Below are 15,244 nucleotides of genomic sequence, written 5' to 3'. Positions count from 1 at the left end.
ATATCGACAAGGGTGGGGGGGGGGGGGGGGGGGGGGGGGAGGCGGGCGAGAGGCAGCCACCGTAGCAGGGCCCGACTGAGGATGGAGAATGTTGGGGGGTGGGGGTGGGGGGTGGATGAGAGAGATGGGTCTCTCTCCAGGGAATGGGGAAACTACAGCTGTGGAGGATGAGGCGATCAAAGCTCTACTCCATCATGGACAGACCTCATGATAACACGACGTGTGCCACTGTATGCATGTCTTCTGAAGCCGGGCGTGTAGACACATGCTCTCCAGGGGCCCCTCCGTCCGTTCATGTGTGGGGGGGGGGGGGCCCTCGTCACTTTGTGGAGGGGACGTCGGTGAACGTGTGGGATCTCGATGACAGGAATTCAAATCCATCTTGTGTGATTGCGTTCTTGATCACACAGACTATGTTTACATTTACATTCAGGGCGTTTAGCAGACTCTTTTATCCAAAGCGACTTACAATAAGTGCATTTGTCAGAAGAAAGAGAAACAATAATACAGGAGGTTTATAGAACCAAGTGCCAAGCACTAACAATCACTAGGTTAACCCATTCCCCGTATACAACAAAGATAGCTAGGATAAGATGCTGCACAATGCTAAGTAGTATTTTAAGCCAGGAAAAAACGTAATTTGAAGTGCCAGGACAACATACAATAAGTGCTTACATCAAGTGCCAGCGCTGTACATTTCAGCCCAGAAATTGCAATAATCACACGGCTGCACAAACACAAAACGATGGCCACTGAACCACCGTGCCTCAGTCTATGGCTCCACATGTTCATGTGGTTCTGATGACAGCAGAACAATGGTTCTAAACGGTTTCAGCAGACCGGATCGTTCGACCGTTTGAGCGGAGAGTGCCGCAGAGTGAAGCCACTGAACACTGAAAGAGGAACACATATCTCTCAGGTCTTAAAGGTTTTTGCGGTTGTCGTTTGCTCTTTCTCTCCTGTCCTCCAAAATGACATTCATGGCCTCCACGAAAAAACAGAGGTGGAAAGAGGCCGACCCCTTACCAAATGTAGCAGGCAGCCCGATGCTACCCCTAATGGTCGCACTGCATAGAAACCTCCACTCGAGAAGCACTGTGTGTGTGTGTGTGTCTCTGCGTGTGTGTGTGTGTGTGTGTGTGTGTGTGTGTGTGTGTGTGTGTGTGTGTGTGTGTCTCTGCTCTACGGTTGACCATGGGATCACTCCTCCATCATTAAAGGCAAAAACGCAGAATCGGAGCACATGTTGGTGAGCTCCAGTCCACACGGCTGTTGGAGCTGAACAGGCTGTTTACAGATCCAGAAAGAATTGACAACACAAAGGGACCACTGCTCTCTCTCTCTCTCTGTCTCTCTATCCCTCTCTCTCTCACTCACTCACTCACTCACTCTTCCTCTCTCATCTCTCTGTTTCGTGGCGTAACCCGTAGCTACAGCAGCTTAGGGCCTGGATGCACAGAATGAGGCTGAATATCATATGGGAGAATCATTGTTCGGTTTGTATTCCGATGGCGACGAAAAGCACGACACAGCGAAAATAAGCAGATTCCGGTGAAAATATTCAAGGGGAAGTTCACGGACAAGGCTGGCAGGAAATGCTTAGTGCCAATGGCCTCACAGGAAAATAAATAAATCACAGCGTTGCGTCGTCCCTATTGCGATTGGTTGGTCAAGGCCGGAGTCTGTGTGGGCTGTTGGGGAATTTAAACGGGTCACGCAACTGTCAGGTTGGGGTTCTTAACTACACGTGTTCTCAACCTCACGGCAACCGCTCCTTTCCCTGTGATGTCTTTGTTAAATGTGGTGTGTCTCCGTGGAAGGCTCTGTGCTGAGTAACCCTGGGTCCATCAGGGGGGGTCGTGTCCCCCACCTGGTCCCTTCCCCCACCTGGTCCCACCCCTTCCCCTGGTTCCACCTGGCCCCACCTGGTCCAACCCCAACCTGGTCCCACCAAGCGAGGCTGACGTCCTACAGTGGTACCCGGACGCCTGGGTCCCAGGGTGTGGATCTCCGTGATCACCCGCAGGCGCGAGCTCGCAGAACGTTCCTATAATAAGAACGTATTGTTTGGAGAGAACAGGTGTCACATCCTGTGTGTCTGCCGGTCTCCGGTTTGGGAGCTTTCTGCTCCGCTCCGATCTCACGTGGCGTACCTTTTGGTGACGTCATAGTTGTTTATGGGGTTCAGCTCAGTTGTGTACGCTGTGTAGGATGTAGAGCGGGATGACTTGTAACCAGAAGGTTGCTAGTTTGACCACTGAACAAGACGCCTCACCCTAACTGCTCCTGATGAGCTGGTTGTCTCCTTGCCTGTTTGACTCTGCCGTTGGTGAGTGCAAGGGCGTAGGAACCGGGGGGGACAGAGGGGACGTGTCCCCTCCAATATTGGAGACAGGTGCATTTGTTCCACTTAAAAATTATACCGGGGGAAGAAAAATATTTTATTTTATTTTGAAAGCGCAACACAGCGTCTTGTCACCGCTTCTTATTCTAAAAAACTGGATGATTGAGCAATTAAAGAATTGATTTGATATTTATCAGTTCATTACTGCCATTCAAAATGTGTTTTCCTTTACATTTACAAATGTATCTTTTTAGTAGAATAAAATATATTTGTAAATTTTTTCAGTGTAGTTAATTTATGACATATTTCTGTTCAAACCATTAACGGATCTGTCAGGTTTCCGATATGTGTCCCCCCCAATGTTAAACTCATTCCTACACCCCTGGGTGAGTGAACATACCGTTGTAAGACGCTTTGGATGAAAGCATCTGATGCTCTACCTACCAAGGGTGGAGCATATTATATACATCTACAATGTAACCATACTCAAACATTATTCTTTAGACTCTAAATTGGTTGTCCAGCCGCTCATTCATGTCTCACATGAAGGGGACATTGTCAAGTAAAACCCATTCAGTTGAAACCAGTTTTGTTTGGGTCTATGTCCGGCTAAAACGCTGTTACAGAGTGGTGGTTTCCGATAGGCTGCGCACCCTAACTTGAGCCAGTCTGACGTATGTCAGACCCCGCCCCCATGGACCCTATGTGTCCTTCATTTTAAAATCCACGACCGTCACGACTGCTCAGAGCGCATTTCCCTGAAACTCGTAGGCAGAAGCTCTCTCTGCTGAAGCGAGGGTTTACTCACCCTTTAATCTATTTTTACACGACCGGCATTCATGTCCGTACTACTAATGGCCTATCAAAACACCCCCTTTGTGCTGGGAATAATTAATTCAGTGTGGTCTAGTGCAACGACAGGTTTGCATAAACAAAATAAAGAAGCACGCCATCCAGCTTTTAGCGATTGAATACCATTTCACGGGATCATGGCCGTTTACGATGTGGCCATGTTTGATGTAATCTTCCAGTCGGGTAGCGTTGATTCCCCTCTCCTGCAGTGCACTGAGTCAGGCCCTTCTCTCTGTGACGGCTGGGAGACCGCGACAGCCGGTGGAGACACCTCTTTCAAATCCGTCGGCCTCCCCGTGTCCCCAATCCCCTCCCTAATATAGTCGGGTTATAAATGAAAGCTGCCGTTCCCAGAAAAACCGTCGGTTCATGGAAGTGCTCGCCGTACGGCCGTATACCCTTACCCTTCCCCGTCCTGCCTCTTCCTCGCTCCGTAACTTTGCTGCAGTTCTGCTCTTGCACACCGCGGTTGTTCACACTTCCGCTGCGTCTCTCCTTGCTTGTTAACGGTTGTCATTTGTTTACAAGACTCGCCTAAGACGGGAGGAGGGAGAGAATAGAAACAAAATTTAATTTGTCTCCTATTTTTAGTTGGTTTCTCCACGCGCGAGTCACATGACCCTTCATCAGATTCCCCACCCCCTCCCTCCTCCCGTTCCCCTTGGCGGTTTGTTGAAGCCATATCCTCTCATACATCTGCCGCCGCGAGGCCACTGAAGGCAGACACAATCTACTCTGGATTTATATATCTATATATATATATGCATCTGCACCTCTGGTCTCCGTCTCACAGAGAGTGATGTCCCGCTTAATTGCGGTGTTTGGTCCGGACAATGTATTGTGTCTCGAGGCAGAGCCGAACTGTCAGATTTAGGCTCACTCCCTTCTCTATATCTTTCTCTCTATCTCTCGTCACTTATCTCTTGCTCTCTCTCTGTCTGTCTGTCTGTCTGTCTGTCTGTCTCTCTCTCTCCTTCTCTCTCACTGGCTGGCTATTTGGTAGTTGGGGTCGGGGGGACATCCGGAGGAGTGTGTGCAGGTATAGGGCCCTTCTTGCTGTGTCTCAGGTATAGGGGCCCTTCTGTCTGTGTCTCAGGTATAGGGCCCTTCTGTCTGTGTCTCAGGGGTAGGGCCCTTCTGTCTGTGTCTCAGGTATAGGGCCCTTCTGTCTGTGTCTCAGGTATAGGGGCCCTTCTGTCTGTGTCTCAGGAATCGGGCCCTTCTGTCTGTGTCTCCGGGGTAGGGCCCTTCTGTCTGTGTCTCAGGTATAGGGCCCTTCTGTCTGTGTCTCAGGGGTAGGGCCCTTCTGTCTGTGTCTCAGGTATAGGGCCCTTCTGTCTCAGGTAGGGATATGGGGCCCTTCTGGCTTTGGGGACTATGGGCCCCTCTGGCTGTGTCTCAGGTATAAGGTTTGTCTGGCTGTGTCTCAGGTATAAGGTTCGTCTGGCTGTGTCTCAGGTATAAGGTTCGTCTGGCTGTGTCCATGGGGGGCCCTGGGCACCCCCAGGGGGCAGTAGGGGCCGTGACTCTGCATATCTAACGTTGTTTATCATCGCCCGGGCAGGAAGTCACGTGACCTGTCTGACTGCCGCTTCCCTGCCCATGTATATTGCTTCTTTATCCCCCCTGACCCCCCCCTACCCAACCACCATTCATATTGCCTCCCCTCTCTCGCTCTCTCTCCCTCTCGCTCTCTCTCTCCCTCTCTCTCTCTCTTTCTTCCCAGACCCCCCCACCCACCATGTATATTGCCTCTTTGTCTTCTCCCCCCCCCACCACCCTTTTTCCTCTCCTATTCCCCCCGTGACCGGGGAACAAACTGGTGTGTTTTTAGGTATCGGTCTTTTATTGACTGTGCTGTGGATGCGTTACGGCTGCAGTTCCCGTGGTTCACGTGAAACATTAACACAAACCATGGCAGTGCACGCGAGGGACGCGTAAACAGGTATGCATCGGCCGCGTCTCGCCCAGGCATCCATGTCTCCGTAGAAGGACCCAGACAGGCAGCAAGGAGAGCTACACAAATGGGGTCTTAACCAGGGACAGTGCTTGTTAAGATAACAGCAACGTAAGCCTTTCCTGTAGGGCTCGGGCCTTATCAGCGGCTGTGTTCGTTTGTACACGGCGTGCCGCCGCCGCAGCCCGCCGCCGCATCTGCTGCTGCTGGTCAAGTGGACGCTGCGGTCCTGTTAACAAGCACCTTCACCTTGACGCAGGCTTTTGTTGTGCCTTCATGTGTCGCCGGGCTCCCTCCATCTTCTTTCTCTACTTGTTGTCCTTCCTCTCTCTAGCCTAATGCATGCATATGTGTTTGTGCGTTTCTGAGTTTGTGCTTGTGTGTGTTAGTACTTGGGTTTGTGTGGGCAAGTGCGCGTGTGCTTGTGTGCGTGCGTGCGTGTGTGTGCGTGCGTGCGTGTGTTTGTGTGCTTGTGGGTGGATGGGTTTATGCGTGCTTTTGCTTGTTTGTGGTTGTGTGTGTGTGAGCGTGTGTGTGTGTGCTTGTTTGTGGGTGGGTGTATGGGATGTCTGTGTGCTTGTGTGTGCTTGTGCTTGTGTGTCGGTGTTGGTGTGGGAGCGTATGTGTTTATGTGTGTGCTTGTGGGTGTGGGTCAGCTGAACGATATGGTAAAATAATCGAATTGCAAATATTGTGACAGATATTGCTGACAAACTATCAGTGGGAGAGATCATTTTTCCTCTATTTTTTTTTTTCGATGAAGAAACAATTAAAATGACGATGTCACGTTTGTTGGGGAGGAAATGTTTTTTGTCCAGGGCAGTTCTGAAGCACTACACTACTTAATCTAATATGGTATACATTTTAGACATTTTTACCGTATTGAAAAAATTGCAACTCCCTCAATTTGCAGCACTTGGCCATATTGCCATTTTGATAATATTTTGAATCATTTTTCAGCCGTGTGTGTGTGTGTGTACGTGTGCGTGTGTGTGTTTGTGTCTGCGTGTGCTTTCAGTACCCATTTTACGTGTGTAGTTTAAATAAGTAATCACGCTTTGTAGAGGCAGGGAGAGATACAAGTAGGGGAAACTGTGTTAAGTATGTCACATCATCCCTCAAACAGGATCATCAAGAAAAGAAGAAAAAAGGGATCATCAAGAGGATACGAAAACACAGACAACATCGCATTAATCCACACTCCCGCTTTCAAAAAAGAACTGGAATTAGTATTCAGCCACGGTGCTGCTTTGTGTGTTCAAAATTAACCTTAGCAAGTGTCTGCCTCGGAATTGCAAGGCCCTTCCTTCGGGTTGACAGATGTGTACGATGTCCTCCGTACATATTACACTCTGCAAACAAGGGCCGCAGTCTAACCTTGGCGTCCTGTTTGCTGTGGGGCCGGGGCGGTAGCGGGCGGCTGTCTCCCTGCTCTGGAGGACGTGTTCGGTGGTTCCACAGAACCGCCGTGCCGACCGGCGCGAAGCTTAAGGTGCGTTCACACCAAACGCGAAGGGGCGACACGATCCCATACAAAGTGAACGTAGAGACGCGAATCGGGCGAATTATTCTCTAGAGCAAACCGTCTACAACTTTTGATTTGACGCGCGACACTTTCGCCCTGCACGGGCAAGCGCGTTCACGAGGATTTGCAGCGTGACAAATTTGCTCGAGTTGAAATATTTCAACTTTTGCCGCGACATTCGCGTGATGACAGCCAATCAGCGTTCAACAGTGTGGCCACTGAGTGACATGTGTAACGTAGCAGCCAATCAGCGTTCAACCGGCCAACCGTTCCCTGCAGTGCAGTCCGGGGTGAACCACAGCAAATTCGCCTGACAAAATTTGCACAGCCACAGTTTATGATTTGTCGCGCGACAAAACTTGGGCGACAACGCGAACGGGCGACAAATGTGTCTTTTGGTGTCCTTAAACAAGATAGTTTGGGGTCTAGTTGGACCTACTGCGGGTTCTGAAGGGTTTCTGTACGTTTTGCGTTGACTCAGGGTTTTACAGAACTACGACTCTCTCTGGAGTCCTCAGAGTAGGGTGGGGTATCAGCCACGAGAAATCCCATGATGCATTGTAATGCATGAGGTTTACGCAATGCCAGTGAGAGATTGAAAAGAACATTGAACTGAACATTTTTCATGTTTACAGTATAAATAGCACTATTTATGGGTTGCTTAATGTTGATTATTAATTGACGTTTCGGCTCCATTTCGGTACTTATTTGACAAATAACGCAATTACCTATTATGCGCCAGTATTTAGGGGTGACTTTTTCTGACATCTGTCTGTGTATGAAAAACGGGAATATTTCTAGTATAATGTGTGTGACATTTATTGTCATTTTTTGGGGGGATCCATAGACTTTTATTGCCACAACATGACTAAAGTGCCTCATCAAAACCACCCAAAACATTAACTGGGCCGCTGTTTATGGCACGACGTTAGACACAAGATATGGGGGGAAAAAGCGAGTTATTATACAGCCAGAGTTATATATATTAAGAAAGATGAAGATGATATGAAGATATTGTCACTATGATATGATGGCGTTGTGATGGTTTATTCCCAATGTCGGCCAGTCACATCCCAGCTGCCACATCCGTATCCTATGGGCCTTCTGCATGACAAGAATCAACCACAACCCCTCCTCCTCTGGGATGCATAGCAAGCAGAGGCATCCCAGCCTCTCACGACCACAAAGGCAGAGAACCTCGGTCGCACCCGGAGCATTCTCCTCCGTTTGTGACGCGATAGAGACTAAACGGCAGACAGCAACTCTGCCTCATTCCACAAACTGTTTTTGTTTTAAGGAGCGAGGCGTGTGCAATTCCATATCTTTCATTCTGTCGACGTCTACAATGAAACCAACCCCCGGAGCATAAATCATTTTCTCCCGCGCACAAGGGCTTGTCTGTCTAGATAACGGCAGCCTGGCGCCCGTTTCTTCTGGGTGGCGAACTTCCCATTGTTGTCCCCCCCGAAAAACACATTAAAACAAGTCGCCCTGCCGTCGGTTCACTCAGGTGGGCTTTTGTTTCCTAAAAACCTTTTTTCTCTCGAGGCACAACGCGAACAGCAGGTGCTGCTGTGTACGAACCAGGGTGTGGGTTCACCTCCTCTACCTCGGCTGAAACCCGGTGTTTCAGGGAGACAGGACCGTTAATTAATCACCCAACGCCAGCCGGCCTTGTCCCTTTTTCAGAAGGTTACAGCGGCAGTAGCTCAGGAGGTAGAGCGGGTGGGCTGGTAACCGGAAGGTTGCTAGTCCGACCCTCTTCCTAGCTGAGTGTCGAGGTGTCCCTGAGCAAGGCACCTCACCCTAACTGCTCCCAACGAGCTGCCCGTCAACCTGCGTGGTTGACTCCGCGGTCAGTGTGTGAATGTGTGGATGAACGGTTGAAAGTCCCTCTGGATGAAAGCGTCCACAAAATCCCCTGAATGTTAATGTACAGCCTAAGTAGCCGGGGTCGAGATGCCTTGCTCAACGGCTGACTGGCACAACGTGTCTTATTTTTGCTCAACTGTTAGGAGAGGCTTTCATGATCGTTCATCAGTAACGATCACAAAGTTGGTCCTGTGTCTTCGCCACAGCGTTGGCCGTGATGCCCTCAGTAGTTTGGATGAGTTTATTCTGCCTGCTTCCCCCACGCAGGCTGACGCTCCTTGATGCGTCGTCACGTCTCACATGTGGCGATTCCTTTTTGCTGAACGTCTGCGTGTGTTGTTTTCTGTCGTGATGACGCGCAGGTCCTCGCGTTGGGCCCTACCGACGGCATTACAAGAGGAACGACCTCACCGCTGCCCCTTGGGGTCTGGTTCTAGGGCCACGCTACGACACTGGGGAGGTTTTCACCGCCAGTCAACTCGAAATCAAGTGAACGCCATCGTAATGGACTGAGGTGGAAACAGTCCATTACAATAGTGTTCACCGGATTGGTGGTCATCTTTACTAATTCACGGAAAAGTAATTGCTAGGCTTATCTTGCACCAAACACGTTAGCTTAAAACTGTTTTTTTTTTCTCTGTTTAAGCCCACCACAAAAAAGGCTAAAACCTGTGTTTTTGCCCAGATACGAAGTCAGGTGATGCTATTGTAGTGGTATGTAATGGTTTTCACCTCAGTCCATTACAATAGCATTCACTGACTTTACTCATCTCTGCCATTGTTTTACAATGGCTCTCGTTTTATCACGTCATGCCATCAAATGACCTCGACCTGCACAGACAATGGGTTATATTGTGTGCCACTGCAACGGACTGTGCCAGTTTAAAATCACAGCTCCCCTGCGCCACCGGATAGCCTATGGTTAGGGGGAAGGGCTCCCAGCCAGAAGGCGCTGGTTTGAAACCCACTATCCGCAGTCTACAGGTTTGCAAAACGAACAAAGGATTCAGGGTGAGGTTAAATATATCTGAATCATAAATGTGCAGACTAGATGTGTCTACAATTAGCCGGCCTTCTCATGCAGAGCCAGGCAGACCATATGTGTTTGGTGTCTGGTTAGGAGTCTATAGGAAACCTTATAAAACTGCCCAGAAACCTCAAATTAAACTCACGTCTGGGGTTCTAGTGCTCTAAAACAACATTTGAGAAACCATTTAGTTCATTAAAATCAAATTGAGTCTGTCTGCAGAGTGTCAGAGAAAGAAATATAGCTGAGGCGGTTGCCGAGTATAAACATAAGGAACCCGAGCAGTCAATTAGGCAACTCAATTATTATTCATGAATCCCAAAGCTGACAGAATAATTAGATTGTGAACGGTGACTGATGGCTGTTTACAAAGATCCCTGTGATTATTGCAGTAATGCTGTGTACTTTTTTATTTGGTCTCTGATAAAATCGTCCTAAACGATTATTTTAATGCAAGATAAGCCCAGTAATTACTTTTACCCGACTTAGTAAATAATATATACCTAGGTTGATGCTGAACATGTTGGCCTCAAAAGCCTACAGATTTAATACCAGAAATAGCCCCAAGCTATGGGAACATGTTGACATACATGTTACAGCTGCGCTTTTGGTTAACGTTTTATTACTAATTATTTTAATATTCCAAGAAATACCGTGCACAGACCTTCCCAGCTATAGAAGGGTTAGCTAGAAAAGACCATAACAGCATTAATAAGCAAGCCTACGAATTGTAAACCCTCATGATACACATGATGATCCTGCGATGTGGTGACGGATCAACGGAAACTCAGTCAGTGAGAAATGAAAAGTCATTGTCACGTCTGATGAGCTGAAGTGTACCGACTTCATGGAGTGGACCCGGGAGCTGTGGAGTGAACCCGGGTATTGTACCGTGAGCCTGATGCCGACTCACAAGGTCAACCCTGGAGTGACGTGGACAGGCGCGTAAAGACGCAACTCATCAGTCGTGTGAGTAGTTTGTCTATTAAGGAGTTTCCAGATTCACTTTTCTCATCAATCTGTAGTCAGAAAAGGTCTGCGCTTCAAACAGGCCGTAGACGAGCTATTACAACCTAAACGGAGGATATTTAGTTCACATTTTCATTTTCAATATCATATTATCAATATATAATATGATTGCTCTAGGAGTTACAACAGTCAATTTTAGACATCTTTAATTGTAAAAATACGTAAGAATATGTTTGCTTTGTTGAGAGCTATGTTGGTTATTAATTGACAGTGCGTTCATGAATCGGGGCTTTTCGTTCCGTTAGGATAAATCTTCTGATGTCAGCACACCTGTCTCTCCTCGCCTTACACTCATCTGTCAATCAAACCCCGGGCTAAATTAATGTGTGTGTGTGTGTGTGTGTTTTTTGGGTGTTACAAATGCGTGTGTGAATACTATAGCGCTTCAGCACGTGCGAGATCCGCGAATCTTGGTGCCTAGACACATACACAAGCACACGCGCGCGCGCGCGCGCACACACACACACACACACACGGTAGAACCGAAGCGTAAGGACAGGGCGGGAGCCATTTCCACGGCCAAGGGGAGCGCGCGCGGGAGCCTCGGCATGACCGAGACAACTTTTAACACACGAGCCCTCGGTAGTTCCCCGTTCGGTACTCACCAGACAAGCGGTTCCGTTGAGGATGAGGGCGATGAAGCCGCGGTTGGAGCGCGTCATCCTGGCGCGCGGACCCCTCGGTTCCCCCCGGTAAATTCCTCCAAAAAAAATAAAGAAAAGGCTTCAAGAAGACTCTATTCCTATTCCGGCACCGTTATACCGCAAAACTAACGCACGGCGTCCCATCATCTCCGGAGGCGGTGATTCCGTCAACTGCTGCGCTTTGGGCACCGCTCTGGAGCGTGCTGCTGCCGCCCGGTGTCCGCGCGCCGATCCGCGGGTTCGAGGAGTCAGATTAGCGCGATCATAGAAATCCATAGGTGGATGGAGGAAGAAGAAGAGCGGCGGGAGACTTTATGATCCATTACAACAACAAACAAAAATCAAACTGCCGCACGAAATCCCCTCGATTGAGTGCGACTGTGAGTGTGTGAGCTGCGATAGTATCGCGCGGTTTCGGACCCTCTGGGATGGAGCGGATGGCGGGAGCTGATCGCTCATCTCGTCGTGGGTAGACTGGCAAGAGCTCACACAGTTGCGTTGATGTTTAAACAGTACCCCCCCTCCACACACTCCCCCCCCCCTTCTCTCTCTCTCTCTCTCTCTCTCTCTCTCTCTCTCTCTCTCTCTCTCTCTCTCTCTCTCTCTCTCTCTCTCTCTCTCTCTCTCTCTCTCTCTCTCTCTCCGTGTCTGCCTCTCGACCCCCTCCCTCCCTGTGTGTCTCTCTCTCTCTCTCTCTCTCTCTCTCTCGCCCCCTTTTTCCATCCTCCAAGTTCCCTTTTCTCTCTTCCCGCCATTTACAAACCTAGTCTCTCTATGCTGACCGCTTCCCTCAATAGTGGGAGTCTACTAAAGTGATCGATTATATGGGCTTTGTCGGCCTATTACGCAATGGTCGACCAATTTAATTCCCCTATATCTCCCCTCTCCCCGGGGATCAATCAGGATCGCCCTCCGATGGATTTCCGATAGCGCGAGGACACGGCGCAAGTTTGAATTTTAGGTCAAAGTGCTAAAAGCAGATGAACATGGAAATGCGATAATCTAGTGACATTAAAATTAACAGTAGTCGTAGTAGTGGTAGTGATTTATATATTTAGCTTTGCGCCAAATGCAGATTTTTCCTATAATAAAAACATCCGATTTATTTTGTGATTGACAAATGTGATTGACACACCATTGGTGCATTGGTCGTTTTCATGGTTTAACCAATAACGAATCCTCCGGGTCGCATGTTTCATATTTCTGACAGCTTTCTTCTTCTTCTTCTTCTTCTTCTTCTTCTTCTTCTTCTTTGAGGAAGCCCCTTGTTGTGATTCCATTGGTTTTCCGCGCCTGTTAATACCGAGGCGTTATCTGCCTCGCGCCGTCGGTTAAAGGTTAATTGATCCGGGGTCAGGGGTTAATTGACCCTTCCGTGGATAATGTCAACACCTCCGGCCGGGGCCGGGTTAGGGGTGAGGGCCTCGCAGCGTGGGGGACGGCACCGTGGTGAGGAATTAAACATGATGGAGACGCAGCGAGTTTAGGTGTCACACACTCACGCGTGCATGCACGCGCGCACTACACGCACACGCTTATAAATACACGCACACACACGTAAATACACACACACAAAAATACACACGCACAAACACACACACACCCACACACTCCTTATTGCAATGATGCACGGGGACACAGTCGGCGCCTGAGACGCGTCGTCTCGAGAGATCTCTTCCCCCGTTTTTTTTTTGTTATATTATTCAGATATTTATCGCCTTTCCGCCTCTTTATTTGTGAACTCTTTGGGAGAGGAGCAGGAGCAGCCTATAAAGGGATCTGCGCTCCCTGACGCCCCATCGGAGGAGACAGCAGCCGTAATAAAACGCCTTTACGCACGGAGCATGTTCATTCAGCCGCGTACTTTCACTCCGCGCGACATAATTATAGGGCCATAACTCTGTCGGTATACTCTCAGGGGAAGAGACACAACACACACACACACACACACACACACACACACACACACACACACACACACACGCGTGGCCTTGATATTTTCCTGCTCGCTTAAAATAAGCAGGCCTAAGATCTCTCCCATTAAAGACCGACGGGAAGAGTTTACAGATGAGGAAGACGCGTATCAGCGTGGCAAACTGAATGAAAAAAAATGGTGTTTGTGTCTCTCTTTTATCCTGTTCGCCTGCCAAACTTCCAACAAGTGGGCTCAATCATTGCATTGCTTGACACGTAATCCTATTACACAGAATAATTCAATGTGGCTGACGAGCTGCCGTCACAGTGAATCGTCTGGAGACATGCGCTCCGGATTTAACCGTTGAGTCTGTGCTGCCCCCTAGCGGTCAGTGGTGGTTATGCATTGATGATTGGTTTGCAGCTCAAGCCGGCGTCCGGCAGAAGGATTTAGTAGGCCTGTATCCACGTGGGTGCGGTGTTGTGGTACGCGTTCCCATAGTATTTGTAAACCGTACCTCGTTAACGTTATATATGGGTCACCGTTACTGTGCACGCCACATTGTGTTTATTGAGTATGCTCCGGAGAGTATCAGGCATGCAGGAACGCAGAACCACACCTGTCTGCCAGTGCCTGTCTTCCCTTCGTAAATCAACGCTTATATCTTATTTTATCATCCAGTCACAGATCGGTAATCTTTTGTGTGTGTGTGTGTGTGTGTGTGTGTGTGTGTGTGTGTGTGTGTGTGTGTGTGTGTGTGTGTGTGTGTGTGTGTGTGTGTCGGATCAGGGATGACTATAACGCTTGTTGTTGCTTGTCTTATACAACGAATGGCCTTATCTTGTCCTTGGGCTTATAGCAGAGAATATCTTGTCACACACACAAACACACACAGCCACACACAGACACACACACACACACACACACACACACACACACACACACACACATAGGCTACACATACACATATACATGCACACTCAGACACACTGCCTTACATCACAAAGACCGGTTTGGGTGTCAAAGCGATGAGACAAACAGACAAAACTATATGCGGTACACTCAGTATTAGAATAGTCTGTGCAGTGTTGATATTCTCCTTTTATAATTCATAACAATGTTTGGATAAACAGTTTAATATGATGTATTTTATCAATCCCTGATGGGAGGTTAGGGTGTCATTGCAGAAATTCCAGGATAGTAATAGGAATTAAAAATAGTAATTTAATTATTTATTATTAAAAAGGAATTCAACTCATTTAAATACGAGTTTCAATTACAAAATCGTTAATAAATGCATGTATAAGTAAAGTATAAATCTAAGTAAGATCCACAGTAGATTATGGGTGAAAAACAAATACGGGTAAAGTCTTGTGAATGTAAGCTTCAGACTATTATTTTGACGTACAACATGGGGCATATAATATGAGTTGTCCGGTGATGGCAGCTCGCTATGGAATAGGCAAAATATTTCATGGCGTATGGTGTGGAATTGTAAGCACCGCAGCACCGCACCAGAGGGCGCTATAACAAAAGGAAAGGCCGTGTGTGTCGTTGCTGAACCGTGAAGCTGCGTGGCGGGACTCCGTCTTATACAGATGCGTCTTATTCAGAAAATAATGCAAAATACCTACATCATCACAATATTTATAGATTTGTTGCGTTATCTACGTTAATATTTACTCATGTAGGGCGTACATTTTGTAGTTAAGTTCAAATGAAAGGTTTCTGTTGCAGCCAAAGAGTTAAATATCTATTTTAGGATCGACATGGGAGCCACTGGTAGGAGACTTTAAATCATCCCACGATTATTTGTCATGTCATCAAACATCTGGGTTATTGTTCCGCAGGTGGAGAACTCGTCACGCACGCACGCACGCACAAACACAGACACACACTCACACATGAACACACACACATATGCAGACATGCACACACACACCGGACACGTGCGCGCGCACACACACGCACACGCACACACAGACATTTGCACACATGCGAGCACCCACGCACATACAAACACATTTGGACACACGTGCATGGACAGAGGCAGCCTATTAAGCCGCTGCCCATCCCATT

The 15,244-nt window shown here is 48.2% G+C and overlaps 1 protein-coding gene across 1 annotated transcript in view; it reads right to left on the bottom strand.

Annotated features, from left to right (window-relative positions):
* LOC307082633 (neurexophilin-1) overlaps positions 1-11,268 on the bottom strand; it is a gene marked incomplete at both ends in the record, with an annotated part of 18,483 nt that extends 7,215 nt beyond the window's left edge. Inside the window, one exon of the mRNA XM_079746266.1 lies at positions 11,212-11,268. Within this exon, the coding sequence (XP_079602392.1) occupies positions 11,212-11,268 (57 nt within the window). The remainder of the gene's footprint in view (positions 1-11,211) is intronic.
* Positions 11,269-15,244: the final 3,976 nt, after the last annotated feature.

Source organism: Pollachius pollachius (assembly GCF_949987615.1).
Source record: "Pollachius pollachius genome assembly, chromosome: 11".
NCBI lineage: Eukaryota > Metazoa > Chordata > Actinopteri > Gadiformes > Gadidae > Pollachius > Pollachius pollachius.
This window is presented reverse-complemented; position numbering and strand designations above follow the sequence as displayed.